Source organism: Jaculus jaculus, chromosome 5 (genome assembly GCF_020740685.1).
Source record: "Jaculus jaculus isolate mJacJac1 chromosome 5, mJacJac1.mat.Y.cur, whole genome shotgun sequence".
In the NCBI taxonomy this organism is placed as follows: Eukaryota; Metazoa; Chordata; class Mammalia; order Rodentia; family Dipodidae; genus Jaculus; species Jaculus jaculus.
The window spans coordinates 85,342,176-85,357,590 of record NC_059106.1 but is presented as its reverse complement, the minus strand read 5'-3'; the positions used below and the strand labels follow the sequence as shown (position 1 = coordinate 85,357,590).

Below are 15,415 nucleotides of genomic sequence, written 5' to 3'. Positions count from 1 at the left end.
TGTGCTATACAAAGAGGACTTGGCATGAGAGTGAGTGGCTTGTACATACCAAGACTACCAAGACTTGGGGTCATGAACTTGTGCAGGCAGTGGGTCTTGGGATCTGCAGAATCAAGTACAGGAAACAGGTAGCATTAGAGGGAGCATCATCACAGGTCAAGTCAGGGAAGACTTTCTTCATTGGCTGCTCTCAGCACAGGGAGCAAAGAGCATGCTGGGATACTCTCCCAAGTGCTGGCTGAGTTCCAGAGAAGAGCCAAACCCCAGGAGACAGACAGGCCCCACACCCAGATTCTGCCCTGGTTTTCACCTCTCCCAACAAAATCAGCCTATTTGGGTTGCCAATTTTACAAAATAGGAGTTGGGACATTGACACTTGTTGGAAGGTATATTAACAATCAGAGCAAAACCGGCACATATGTTCTTGTGGCCATAAAATGGAAGAGTTTTACAGTTCTTATCTTAAAGAGGTGAACTTGAGACATATCAGAGCAAGGGCTGGTTAATATGGAGATGCTCAGGGAAAGACTTTTATCCAACTTACTAGTTTTGTTCATTATGAGGACAAGGACCAAAAAGATCAGAACAGGAGACCTCCATTTGACAAAGCTGACAGTGTGTGATCTGACCATTTTTGTTTTGTGCTATGAGGTAATTCATGGTGGACACCTTGCAAAAAGGACTGGGCATACAGGGAAGGGAGGAAATGAACAACTTGGGTCATAAGTAAAAGTCTGGAGTGATAGATGGATGCTCCATCAACTGAGGTCACATTCAGACTTCAGAGGTAGTCTTCTGTACGTGATGAGGTTTGCGTGTAAGAGAGTATTGCTCACGTGAAAGTCACAAAACCAAGGGAGAAGAAGGAAGCCCCTGGCCAGGCTAGTGGTAGAAGCTGGGCTTTACAAAGCCCTGAAACTGGGAATAGATGAGGGACTCGGGAGCACATGGATTAACCCCTTAACCTGGGCAGGAGACCTGTCCCTATGCCATGCTTACTAAGGGTTTCTTCAAGCCCAGGGCTAATCTTTGCTTCTGACCAGGCCTTTGTGCTGTGTGACTTTCACTTCTAGAGGATGAGTACCCTGAGATTTTTGCCCCTTTTCTTACCAGTTCTGCTCAGGAATATCTTTGCATAGTCTGGATCATAGATATAGAAAAATGCCTGAAAGGGCCCAACCCAGCAAGGGAAGGCACAAGGGTATTCTCCCACAATCTCGTCAAGCTTCTCCATTTTATCTTCTTGAAGAAACTACAGGAAAAAAAAAGTGAAAGAAATGAGAGAACTGGCCAGGCTGGTTTTGGCTTGTCTTAGACACAAGATTGCATAGCAGTGGGGTCTGGACCACTTTATGGAGGTGCATGAACATGAGTTCTTTCTTTTAGAAATATTTTATTTATTTATGAGAGAAAGAAAGGGAGAGAGGGAGGGAGGGGGGAGGAGAGAATGGATATGTTAGGGCCTCTAGCCTCTGCAAAAGAACTCTACACACATGCATCACTTTGTGCATCTGGCTTTACATGGGTGCTGGGGAACTGAACTCTGGTCATTAGGCCTTACAGGCAAGTGCCTTAATCTCTGAGCATTTTTTTTCCAGTCCAACATGATTTCTGTGGAACTTCTAAGTTTGGGGATGATGTCTTACACAAGTCTAGTGTATTTGGTCTGAACCAGAAGACCAAATCACCGTTGAATGGCGTATCCTGCAAGCTTTTTCCCAGTACAGGGAAAGGTGAGATAACATAACTAGAGGAGAGGTGGGGTTGGGAGGCTTCAGGTTTCTTTTCTATGCAGGAAAGTAACTATTGGTAATCTGACAGGGCTACTGCCCAGCTTGCCATCCATTCTCTCTTTTTCTTGCTCTAATTATTGATCAGTAATTCTTTTTTATGATTTAACAGTAAACACTTCTCTAATAATAGCCTGCCAACTTCCCCAGTTGCAAGAGCAGAAGGCACATTTGTAAAGATGTTGAAACTTGAAGCAAACTTAAAGACAAAACTCCCAGCTTCCAGAACTTTTAAAGTAAATTTATTTTCTTCCTTTTTCTTCTTGGTTTTTAGAGGTAGGGTCTCATTCTAGCCCAGGATGACCTAGAATTCACTAGGTAGTCTCAGACTGGCCTCAAACAGGGAATATCTGCAACCTCACTGAGGTGGGTGCCCAGTGGAATGGGGGCAGGGATGAGGGAAGAAAAGATATGAACACATGATGTATCCATACTAAATATTCATACTAAATATGTTGTTAACAGTAATAATGAAAAGTTTTAAATTAAAAAGCAAGATTTATTAAAAATGATTCTTTTACATCTATGTCTGGTAAAACATGTTTGTATGTGTGTGGTTGGGGGGCTGTACATGTTTGAGTATCATCATAGAAAGTCCCATCAACAAGGAAATTGAAGGCTGGCAAATTCTTCAAATGACTTGCTGTATGTTTGTTCTTATCCTCAAAAGAGGAGGAAACTTAGGCTCCTCCAATATTCTGTGTTATCAGTTAGCCACTGTAGCCTAAGAAGAGGTCTCTAGATAGTTTAGGGCAATAAATTTCTTGAGGTCCAGGCCCTAAAATAATGCTACAGTTCCCACCATCAAGTCAGTGCTCATGTGGCAGGGTGGTATTTTTAAGAATGTGAATATTTATTCATTTGCAAATAGATAAGTATTCATAAAGAGCTTGTCACAGGTACTAGGTGACAAGTATACAGAAAAGTATAAGTCAAGGGCTTTGCTGTGATGGAAATTTTAACCTAATATGATGATTGTTTGCTTAGGTAAAAGAATGTCAGTAGGTGTGGTGGTGTACGCCTTTCATCCCAGCACTCAGGAGGCAGAGGTAGGAAGATCACTGTAACTTTGAGGCTAGCTTGAGACTATATAGTGAATTCCAGGTCAGCCTGGGCTAGAGTGAAACCCTACCTCAAAAACAACAACAACAACAACAAAAAACAAAAAACAGGGCTGGAGAGATGGCTTAGTGGTTAAAGTGCTTACCTGTGAAGCCCAAGGACCCATGTTTGATTTTCCAGATCCCATATAAGCCAGATGCACAAGGTGATATAAGTGTGCAAGGTTGCATACACATCTGCAGGTCAATTGCAGTGGCTGGAGGCCCTGGCATTCTCTCTCTCTCATAAAAAATTTAAAAAACTCCAAAACAAAGAAAAAACAAAAACACAAAAGGACAAAATATAACATTGAAATGCAACCGAAGAAAGTTGGTGTAGCTTCACTAATATCCAATAACATGACTTTATAGCAATAAATATTACTTGATATAAAAAGAAACATTTCTTGCATAAAAAGGTTAGTCTTAGATACCATGGTACTAGAAAGAGCTATACAGTCTGTTGAGGGAAAAAAATATCATCTTAACTGAAAGTTTTATGGCTGGCCAGTTAGGTCAAATGTACCAACTGGCACAATGGTGGCATGTTTGTTATGGGGAAACCAACTGCTCTCTGACTGGATTTGTGGCCTGCTCCATGGGAGGAATTAACACCTGGTACTGAAAATGCAATCACAAGCCTATGGTGGGCTGGGGAGCTGGGTCAGATGTTAAGGTGCTTGGCTGAAGAACATAATGACCAGGGTTCCATTCCTCAGTACCTACACAGAGCTGGATGCGAAAAGTGGCGCATGCATCTGGAGCTCATTTGCAACAGCTGGAGGTTATGGTGCACCTACTCTCTCTGTCTGTCTCTTTCTCTATCTGTCTTTCTTGTTTGTAAGTAAATAAATAAAGATTGTTTTTAAAAAGCTTGTGGTAGGAAAGACCATAAGCTCAAGGGTAGAAAATACTGTCATTGTCTGGTTAAATGGACATATGATGCTGACCAAACTGACATCTAAGTACTTATGTTTATGCCTACTTATTAATGCTACTCTCACTTTTGGTTAGAGAACCTTCTCTTTTCAGATGGTGGTGACCACTTTGGAGACTTAAAACCCACCAATGTGCTGAGAAATGACTATGGAGTGTTCAACACTAAGTGAGACATCTTTATCATAGCCTTCAAGGCTCAGGAACAATGGTGGAAGAGGTGATGGAAAGAATGTAAGAGCCAAAGGAAAGGGAGGAATGCTTACAATCTTGCCTTCCAGATACAAAGTGGCTGTGGCACTCATGAGCTCAGATGCTACCTAACACAAGACTTGCATAAGAGGAGAGAAAGAAGTATGACATCAAAATAGAAGAGACACTAGTTGGAAAGAAGAAGGGATTCAGTGAAAGGTGAATAGGGGAGAGGGAGCAAGAAGCGAGGGCAGTAAGAAGAGATTATGATCATGGTATTTATCTACATGTATGGAGGTTGTGAATAAAATGTTAAAGAGTTTAGTCTATCAGAAAGATACAATAATTTAAAATCTATATACACACTACCTGATAGTTTGACAATTAATAAAGCATAAATGGATGTTGGGACAAAAGTCAAAGAAATAGTCAGAGTGAAAGATCTCAACAAAGTGCTATTCAGAGCATACCCCACAGGCCAGTTCACAGCGAGATAATCATATAAACTGAGCATAAATGTTTAGAATATCTTACAGTCATTTCTTGCTCTTTTTTTCATGAATGTAAGAGCTCACAATGGTGTGATGAAGAGGCCCTGGCTCTTTACCAGCAATAATGTGAGAATCACTACTATAATACATCATTCTTGGTACTTGGGAAAACAGGTCTGTTGGACAATTTTCATATTTTTCCTACTTTTAGTTGACTGTTCATTCTCAGTTACAGTTTCTGGCAAGAGGGGATGAAAATAAAATTCTAATGAGCGGGGCACAGTAAAGTGAAGTCTGAGAAGTTTAGAAAAAGTCAATTTAGTTTGGATGAAACAAAAGACAACTAAATATAGAGCAGTAATATAAAGAGATGTAGGCTAAAGAAGGGCTGTTTGGATCTTAGGTCGCCCTTTCTGTATGCAGTCCCACAAGAGCAGAGAGCTTGCTTTTCTACAGAAAGTAAGCCAGAGAAGTTCTGGGGTTTGAAGAAACTAGGCACTGGGGAAGGAAGGAGATAGGAGTGGGCATCAAAGGAAAATAGTGCACTAGGGAAATGTGTCTGACAGATGATCAGATGTCCTCACTTGCTTCCTTTCCCTGTCCCCAGAATGCCAGGAGCCATCTAAATCCTTATAAACAGAAGAAAGGCAAATTATTCATTAGACAATTGAAGAAAGACATGCAGATACTGACAGGTTTGCTCTCAGATCACTCTGCAGGAATGTTCTCCAGTGTATAGACTTTGAAACTTCATGAGTGCCATACAGACTATAGAACAAGAACCAAAGACCATGAAAGGTTTGAGGTCAGCTCCCATCTTGGAAGACACAAAGCAAAGCCCCCTCCAAGATGGCCTCCAGTGACCCTGGTCTCTGAGTGCTCCTCTGTCAGTGCACCAGCATCCATCAGAATGTCTGATTACACACAATGGAAATGATATTACAAAAGTTCCAAGAAGGTGATAAAATATTACAGCCTCCATCTTGGCCTCTCCATCTCTTGTCTGAGGGAAGCAAGCTGCCATGCTGAGGGTAGGGTGACTAAGCTTTCCAGCTTGCCTGGGACAATTGGTTTCCAGGATGTGGGACTTTCCTTATTAAAACCAAGAAACAACTAGGTGTCTTGAGAAAATGAATATTCTAGTTGTGAGTAGCCCTGTAGGAATATCTCTGACTTAGGAACTGAAGGCTCTGGTCATCAGACAGTGAGGAACAAGACAGGTCAACAACTATGTAAGAGAACTTGAAAGTGGATTTTGCTCAGTTAGCCTTGAGATGATTTCAGCCCTTGCCAGCTCCACTTAGAATCTGAATCACTCAGCTCATGGAAGCCACTCCTGAATTCCTGACCCTAAAAAGTGCATATAATAAAGAACAGTGTTTCAAATTGCTCAGTTTGGGAGTACTTTGTTAGGCAGCAAAAATAACAATAACAATAGAATATATATTTACACACACACACAAACACACACACACATATATATACATATATATAAATATGAAGGAAGCAAAAATATGCACAGACACATATATACACCCCTCACATACTCTACACACACATACTAACAAAAAAAAAAAAAAGAAGAAAAAGGAAAAGAAAGATCAGGACAGTGTTGAGGCTAGAGATGGCTCAGCTGTTAAGTGTCTTTCCTGTACAAGCTCAAGGGAGCTTGGAACCACCCCAGTTCTAATCTTCAGAATCCACACAAATATCTGGGCATGGCCATGCACACCTGAAACCCCAGTTCCTCAAGGGGAGCAAAGATCAGGAAATTCCCTGGGCTTGCAAAAAAAAAAAAAAAAAAAGCAATTCCAGTTCAAATAAGAATGAGTGGGAGAATGGTGGAGAAGGACACCAAACATTCTGCTCTGGCCACTGCAGGCAACTGCCCCCTGCTGCAGGCAAGCACATAGAACATTGCAAGGGCAAACTGTGTGTATACACCCCCCCACACACATTAAAAAATGCTTAACTGACCACATTAATAGTCTTAATACCTTCTGCATTCACATGCTCTGTGCTCTTATACTGCATGACTCACCCAGGTCAATGTGACTGTAGCAAACATGACTTACAGGCAAGTTGAAGTTTTGCTATTCCAAATGAGCAAGGCTTGCCAGCTTACCAATGGAAAGGCAATACATCAAGTAGAAGACTAAGGCATTCAAAATGACAGCAGACTTAGCAAACTGTGGGTGCATCAGTCAGCCTAGCCAAAATCATAAGAGCCTAGGCTTGCCTGGCAACACTCTATGACCTCATGCAGCCCAAACTGCCAGCTTGCCTGGGACAATTGAAAGAATCCTCAGCTAAAAAAATGGTTGTCCTTACATGTGGATCCTAGCTACAGATGATTGAGCTTCCGTGTGAGAAGGAAAAAACTCAGTAGCAGAGGCCAGTAAGCTAAAAAAGAGATATAAAGGGAAGAGAAAGGAAAGGAGGAAGGTACTTAATAGGTTGGTATTGTGTGTGTGTGTGTGTATATATATATATATATATATATATATATATATATGTATGTAGAAGAATAGATTAACAGGGGTGAAAAGTCCCAATGTGAGGTCAGGGGAAGAGACTGAGTAAAGAAAAGGTGAAGGGAGGGCTAATCAAAATCTAAGAGGATATAAATAAACCATAAGGAATCCTCCAGTTTTGGACAATGGAGCACTCAGGAGCCATAGATCATTCCTAGAAAATTTTCAGTGCCAGGGATGAGATACCTTCCAGTGAGTTGTTGGCCAGGGAGGTCCTTGATGCCCCCAAAACATTACAGACCATTGCCGAGGCCCTTGGTTTCCCACCGGGAATCGATGGTAAGACCCTATTGCTGAAGACTCCACATACTTGGGCTGCAAGGACACTGAGAAATCCTGCTGGAACTGAGCTGATAACCTCCTCCATGTAGACCAGCTGACAGAAGCTGGAAGAAGCCATTCTACTTGCAGTTCAATGGGAGAAAGAGATACCACCAGTGAAGATACTCAGCAGTGGACACTGCAAGCCTTATAATTAACTAGCCAGACCAAATGAGCCAACGGGTGCAATAATGGCACATCTATCATGGTGGAAACCAACTGCCCTCCAATTGGACTGGAGGCTTGCTCCATGGGAGGCAATACATTCCTGATACTGAAAACTTAAAACAGGGGTAGTCATGAGCCCTAGGGGAGTAACGTCTGCTGCTGTCCGGCTAAATGTATATACTGTGCTTATCAAACTGTCCAGTAAGCACTTCTCTTAATATTCATACCCTTATATTAATGCTACTCTCACTTTGGGTAGAGAATCTTCTCTTTTCAGATGACAGTGACCTTGGGATGACTCAGAAAGTATCATAGTGCTGGAAAGAAGTGACTGCAGTACTGAGTAACATCTCGATCACACCTTCCAAGGCTCAGGGTCTAATATGGAAGAGGTGGCGGAAAGAATGTAAGAGCCAAAGGAAGGGTAGGACTCCTTAAAATGTACTCTCTCCAGACATAAAATGGTCTGGATATCCATGACCTCATAGTGCCTGACACTACCTTCACAAGACCATCATAAGAGGAGGAAAAGATCATGACATCAAAATAAAAGAGAGACTGATTGAGATGGGGAGGGGATATGATGGAGAATGGAATTTCAAAGGGGAAAGTGGGGGGAGGGAGGGTATTACCATGAGATATTTTTATAATCATGGAAATGTTAATAAAAATTGAGAAAAAAAATACTTAGTAGTAGAGGCCAATAAGTTAAAAAGGAGACATAAAGGGAAGAGAAAGGAAGGGAGGAGGGTACTTAATAGGTTGGTATTGTACATATGTAAGTACAATGATTGAGATGGGGAGGTAATATGATGGAGAATGGAATTTCAAAGGGGAAAGTGTGGGGGGGGGAGGGAGGGAATTACCATGGGATATTTTTTTATAATCATGGAAAATGCTAATAAAAATTTTAAAAAAGTTGAGAAAAAATAATAAAAAATGGTTGTTGCTATAAATTATGGCTTTAGTGTGTTTTTTTTTTGTATGCAGTATGTGTGGTATGGTGTATGTGTGGGCTGTATACACATGTGTGTGTGTAGATGTGTGCACCCTGTACACACATGGCAGAGGCCAGAGGAAAATGTGGGTGTCCTCCTCTATCACTCATCTGTGTGCTTCCTTGTCAAGGAGTCTTTCAATGAACCAGGAGCTGCTGTTTTACCAGTCAGAGTGACTGACCAACATGTCTTAGTGATTCCCTGGTTTTTGCTTCCCATAAAACTTCAAGGCATGTGTACTCACCCCTACCTGTTTATGTGTGTGCTGTGGAATTGAACTCAAGGCAAGTCAGGACCTCTCATGCCTCAATGTTTTTGAGACAAGTGCTCTTATCCCCTGAGCCATCTTCCTAGGCCCTAGTATGTGTTTTTACATATTATAAGAAAATTGATGGACGAACAAATGGAGAATAAGATAGAACCCATGAAAATTAAGCCAGGCGTGGTGGCGCACGCCTTTAATCCCAGCACTTGGGAGGGAGAGGTAGTTCAAGGCCACCCTGAGATGACAGAGTTAATTCCAGGTCAGCTTGGACCAGAGTGAGACCCTACCTTAAAAAAAAAAAAAAAAAAAAAGAACCCATGAAAATTAAACTTGTGAGAACAAGATTAAAACATGTAAAACAGTAGAAAGTATAAGAAGATAATGTAGAAAAATAAAGAAAAAAATTTAAAAAACAGAAACTCAATCTAGGAGTCCAACATCCAACCAATGAAAATTGAGAGCGGGAAGGAAAGGAGAAGGAAGTATCAAAGAAATGGTTACATTTGTCATTATCAGAGGGTCTCCAAAGCTCCATCCTGTCCAGCTCAGTGAGCACCACAGTATCTGAAGGCAGAACCTCAGGCTTCCATGGCCTTGCTGTTTGCTTGGCTGCTCACGCACACTGCGGAGAATTTAACACCCAGTGGATGCAGCCTTTCGCTAGGTATAAGAGCTAGTATAAACTTACCTCAGCTTTCCTGATTTCCTGTCATGACAGCACCCCAGTGGGAACTAGGTCCAGTTACCCACAGCAGTAACTTGCTTGAGAACCACCCTATGTTGCTGTCCCTCCATCCTGCCACCTGCCCAATCCTTTACCAAAGTTTCTTGGTAACATCTCTATCTCCAATAAAAACTGCTGCTTCATTGTTTCAGGGTCTTATTCTGGGAAATATAAAATGAAGCAAAATTTAGACTTATATCAGACCTGATGAAATATGTTTTCAGACTTAAAGTTGCCAGCCAAGGGTAAGCATATTTGTTGAAAACAAAGTGTCACACCTACACATATAATAAAACTTCAGAACCCCAGAGACAAAGTCAATACCTTCAGGCTGCCAGAGAGAAGGGGAGAAAAGGGTCCTGCCATAAAGATTAATAACAGAGATGTAGAACTAACAGAGAGGATTAATGATGAATAAATAAAGCCAGGTGTGATGGCCCAAGCTTTTAATCCCAGCATTCGGGAGGCAGAGGTAGGAGAATCGCGGTGAGTAAGGATAAATAGAGCTCAGTGGTTAAGGCATGCTTGCTTGCAAAGCTTAATGACTCAAGTTCCATTTCCCAGTACCCACGTAAAAGCCAGATGCACAAAGTAGTACATGTGTCTGGAGTTTGTTTGCAGTGGTTGGAAGCCCTGGAGCGCCCATTCTCTCCATCTCTCTGTCTCTCTTCTCTTTCTTTGCTTACAAATAAATAAAAAATAAAGATGAATTATTAGGAGTAGATAGGGCATAGAAAATGGGAAATAACACTGAAAATAAATAAGTCGAACTACCTCAGACTGAAAAGCTCTACCCAACAATGGGAAAAAAAGAAATGAAAACAGACACCCTATGGTTTGGAAGAAAATCTTTCTAACCAGGTAAAACATTATGAGGTGCTCATTCAACTAAACAGCAAGAAAACACCTGATCTTAAAAAAAATGGGTAAAGAACTCAAATAGGCATTCCTCAAATAAGACTTTTATTCTGGAAAACAGCATGAGAATTCTTCAAAAAATTCAAAATAGAACTAGCACATGACCTAGTGATGCCTCTTTTGGGTATATGCTCAAAGCAAATGAGTAATCACCTCTCTAAGACATCTGCATGCTTATGTTCACTATAGCATTATTTGCAACGACTCAGATGTAGAATCAGTCTAGGGGTCCATCATTGGTTGAATGGAAAAAGGAAATGTCATAACTGGGCTTGGCAGCACACACTGGAATCCCAGTGCTGGCCACATGGAGACAGGAGGATCCTTGGGGCTTGCTGGCCAGCTGGCACACCCTAATTGGTGACCTCCAGGACAATGGGAGACCTTGACTCAAAAGAAGGGGATTTCTGAGGATGACACCTGAGGTCATCCTCTGGCCTTCCTGTGCATAAGATGTGCACTTACATACACATGAACACACACAAATGTAAAAAAGAGAATGTAGCATGTGATATGCCCATCTGAATTTTACTCAGCCACAAAAAGAATGAAATTAAGTCATGTTCAGGAAGATGGATATAATTAGGGTCATTATGTTAAGTAAAACTGAGCAGATTTAGAAAGACAAACATCATGTCTTCTCTATTATGTGTAATTTAGATTTAATGAAAAAATCACAGGATATGAAAGTAGAAAGGTGGACTACTGGGAAAGTGTTTAAGAGATGGTGGAACAAGAGAGGATAATGGGGAGGAGGAAGATGAGCATCACGTTTTCTCTCATATACAGATTCAAGATTTAAGTACACATATCTGCACATATATGATATTACATGAAAGCAGAAGGGGGACTACTTGAGAGGGAGAAAGTGACCAAGAGGAGGGAGAGAGAGAGGGTTGACAAGGGAGAGCAATGAAGATGAATATGAACAATACATGCATATAAGTGCGCATATTATTTTGTATACTAAAAATTAATAATAAGACAGTAATGCATCATTAAAAATAAGAATGTAAAAATGTGATATATATACATATAAATGTATGTATATATATACACACACATACAAACATACATACTGGCATACTATTTAGCCTTGAAAGGAAATTATGCCATTTGTAACAACATGGGTAAACCTGTAGGATATTATGGCAATGACATAAGCCTGACACAGAAAGAAAAATACTGTATAATACCACTTACATGTTGAGGGTTAAAATGACTTGAGGGCTGAAGAGATGGCTCAGCAGTTAAATGCACTTCCTGAGCAAGCACTAGGGCCTGAGGGGTCCTGAGGCCACCAGAGTTTGAATCTCTAGAACCCACATAAACAGCTGGGCATGGCCATCTACCCCTGTAACACCTGTCCTGTGGGGAGTGGAGACCAGAAACTTGCTGGGACTGGCAACTGGAATCTCTGGAATCAGAGACTCTCTCACAAGGGAAAAAAAAGGTGGGTGAGTGATAGAGGGAAATACCCAGTGTTTTTCTCTGGCCACTGCTGCAGGCATGCTCATTGACTGTCATATCAGTGCATACATCTGCATGTATCACACACCATACCACACCACACATACTACACATATGCCCCCCGCCAAAACCCCTATTTGAGCAGATAAAAGTGGTGGGTGAACAGTGGGCACCAGAGGCATGGAAGGTAAGGGCAGAGGGAATGGGCAAAGTTGCAGTTCTGTAGCATGATAAAATTTAGAGATGCAATATACAATGTGAGTATAGTTAATGTTGCATTGTATATGAGTAATTTGTCAAAAGAGTAGATTTGTAGACACATCATAGACAAGAAAAGGGAGGAGAATGGACATGGGGAAAGAGGGAGAAAGAAGAAAGGAAAATACAGTAAAACATAGAAGATGCTGGGGTTGTTAATTTGTTTGAACATAATAAATACTTTGCTGTGCTATGTGTAACAAGGTAAATATGTGCAAACATCACATTGCATATTTTAAATATATATATTTAAAAGAAAAAAATGGAACTAGGAAGTATCAGAATTTTCAATAGCCATCCTGAGAGCTGGAGAAAATGAAATATTTTCAAAATTTCAAAATTTCAAAATTCAGAATTCCCAAAAAATTCTATACTCAGCCAAACTTAACTTTTTTCAAATTTGAAATTAGAATAAACACATTTACAGCCATCAAAGAGCTCAAAAATTTCACCCAACATTCTCCCATTCATTCACAAGAAGCCACCCATAAAGATGATGACATAAAGAAGAAACGAAAGAAGACAGTTCAGCACCTATGCGGAGTCCCCCAACACCTGTGCTCCAGGCCTGAGCCGCAGGCGTGGGAAGAAAGGCCCGTGGGAGAGCAGTTTCCAGAACAGCGTGTGGACCGACAGAATACTTCAGCACGTTTGAATATTTGGAAATATTGAGATGTGTTTTACAGACACATTAAAGCCATTTAGCAAAAAAGTAGAGACAGGAATTAAAAAACTAAGGAGATGGGGAAAGAAAGAAGTTAGCCACGCCCACGGAGGAGGTGGGGGAAGGGATCTTTATGAAGGCACAAAATCAGTGGGGGCCATTTAGGTCTTAGGCAGAAAAATAACATTTACATAACCAAAATACCATAAACATTCTTTTTCTATTTACCAAAAAGTACCCTACGTCCCAGAATGGTGGAAGAGGAAGTGTCTGTAACCTGTCATAAAGAAGCCCCTCTGTGGGCGTTTGAAATTATTAAAATTAATCATTACAACGTAAGTAAAGATTTAAATATCAGAAGAAACAAATAAAAATTGGATGCTATTGCTCTAGGGCAGAAGGTCTAGCAGGTAGCTCTGCTGGGAACACAGTTCCGGCCCCTCCCATTCATTTAGGTTCTGGGCAGCCCTTCACATATGTTCTGCCCTCTCCTGGGATCCCCGTAGGCCGCATCATCCACCGCCACTCCAGACGTTCACTTTCTTTGTGCTTTCCTTGGGCCCCTTAAGGGCAGGGACCCATTTTCTGCTTGCCATCCTTGTACTTATCATATGACTGTCAATCAAACTCTGTTGAAGAATCAAGGTTAAGAGCAGATTTGGAGTGCAGAGATACCCAAGAAGTAATGGTCTCCCTCTATTCCACACACCATCAACCAGTATTGCTCCCCGCTTCACAAGAACCTTAGAGAAAGTTAGTTCTGTCTGGTTAGAATGGACACCATAGTCTGTTAACTACTGCACCCAGTTCTGCACATTTTCTGCAGCTAAAGACTCAGAACAACGTGTTTTAAACCATGCACACACGGAAGGTCTTGCACAATACAGGGCGTGCATGGAAGGGTTGGGCGAGGTCAATATTCAGGCTCCCTGAATAGCTCCGTCCCAGCCCCCATGGTTTCCTCTCTAGTGACCATAACCTGAGGGGTTGTGGGGTCTCTAGAGTACGGAAGAAGCAACCAGAGCCACGAACTGGGCTGGGAGGTCGGCGCAGTACGGAGGGTCACGAGGAAGGGCTGGGAGCAGCCGCCTCGCCGTCTCCGCGCAGCATCCTCCGCTGCCCCTCCCTTCCACGTACCTCCCGGTGCCCGTGGAGCCAGTGTGCTGGCGGCGCTGCGAAGGGGCGCAGGTCCCGCAGCAGCCGCTGTCTCCGTAGGTAGAGCTTGATGGCCTGCAGCAGCGCCAGGGCCAGGCAGAACACGAACGCCAGGTGCAAGGGCCGCGCCCAGCGCGTCTCCAGCCAGGAGGCCTCCATCACTGCGCCGAGCGCCAGCCGGGATGCCCGAGCTTTCTCCAACCCAGAGCTGGGGAGGAGCACCCTGGGGCCTCCCAGAGAAGGAGGAAGGGCGGTGGGAGGGGCAGCTCAGGCGTGGGGAGAGGATGCTGGACTCCAAAGCCTCACTGACTCCCGTTTGGCTTACGACTGACTTCCTTTAAAAAATTATATTTATTGACAATTTTGTGCATGTATATGACGTATTTTGATCACATTCCTCTCCACTATCTTCTCTTGTCCACCTTCTTTCGCAAGCCGAACCCTTCCTCACAACTAGTTCCACTTCTGCTTTGATCTCCCCCTCTTCTGCCCCCTCCCCTCTTCCTTCTCATTCCTTTCCTTTCCTCCTCTTCTTCCTTTCTCTGCACCCTCCCCATGATCCCCTCCACCGCAGCCTGAGTTCTTAAAAATTTATTTTTATTTATTTATTTATTAGACACAGAGAGAAGAGGAGGGGGAGGGAGATGGAAGGAGGGAGGGCGAGAGAGAAAGAGAGAGAGAGAGAGAGAATGGGCGCCGCCAGGGCCTCTAGCCATTGCCATGAACTCCAGACGCATGTGCCACCATGTACAGCTGGCTTATGTGGGACCTGGAGAATGGAACCCTGATCCTTAGGCTTTGCAGGCATGTGCCTTAACAGCTAAGCCATCTTTCTAGCCCCTGATTTCTTATACCTGCCTGAACTGTTGTATTTAGGAAGAATGTCCACATGGAAATAACTGCTATTCTTCCTAGTCACAAATAAATAATACACTGCTATGAGAAAGGACCTTCTTTTCCACTCTGGATTTCTATTAAATGCCACGAGCTGGGGTGGTGTATTAGGATTATACACATTAGTGTGGTTTGCCCAGTAGTATGCTGGTAAATGTTTTTTGTTTGTTTATGTGGTTTTCTAGGTAGGATCTTGCTCTAGCCCAAACTGACTTGGAATTCACTATGCACTATTCAGACTAGCCTTGAAATCATAGTGATCTTCCTACCTCTGCCTGCTGAGTGCTTGAATTAAACGCATATGCCACCATGCCTGGCTGGTAGATTTTTTAAAACTTTTTTAACTTTTTTTTTTTTCAAGATAGTGTCTTGCTGTAGCCCAGGCTGACTGGAATTCACTATGTAGTCTCAAGCTGGCCTTGAACTCAGAGTGATCCTTCTACCTCAGCCTGCTGAGTGCTGGGATTAAAGGAGTGTGCCACATACCTGGGAGAGAAAGAGGTAGAGGAAGGAAGGGAAGGGAAGGAAAAGAAAGAA

General features: G+C 42.3%; 1 protein-coding gene across 2 annotated transcripts in view; it reads right to left on the bottom strand.

Moving 5' to 3' along the window:
• The window catches only part of LOC101608436 (cytochrome P450 4X1), a 51,305-nt gene extending 37,155 nt beyond the window's left edge, over positions 1–14,150 (bottom strand). For both annotated transcript variants that reach the window (XM_045149306.1, XM_045149307.1), the window contains exons 1-3: positions 13,967–14,150; positions 1,111–1,252; positions 50–103 (exon numbers count right to left, since the gene is read on the bottom strand). In XM_045149306.1, coding sequence (XP_045005241.1) covers positions 50–103; positions 1,111–1,252; positions 13,967–14,143 — 373 coding nt within the window. In that variant the 5' untranslated portion in view covers positions 14,144–14,150. The remainder of the gene's footprint in view (positions 1–49; positions 104–1,110; positions 1,253–13,966) is intronic.
• Positions 14,151–15,415: the final 1,265 nt, after the last annotated feature.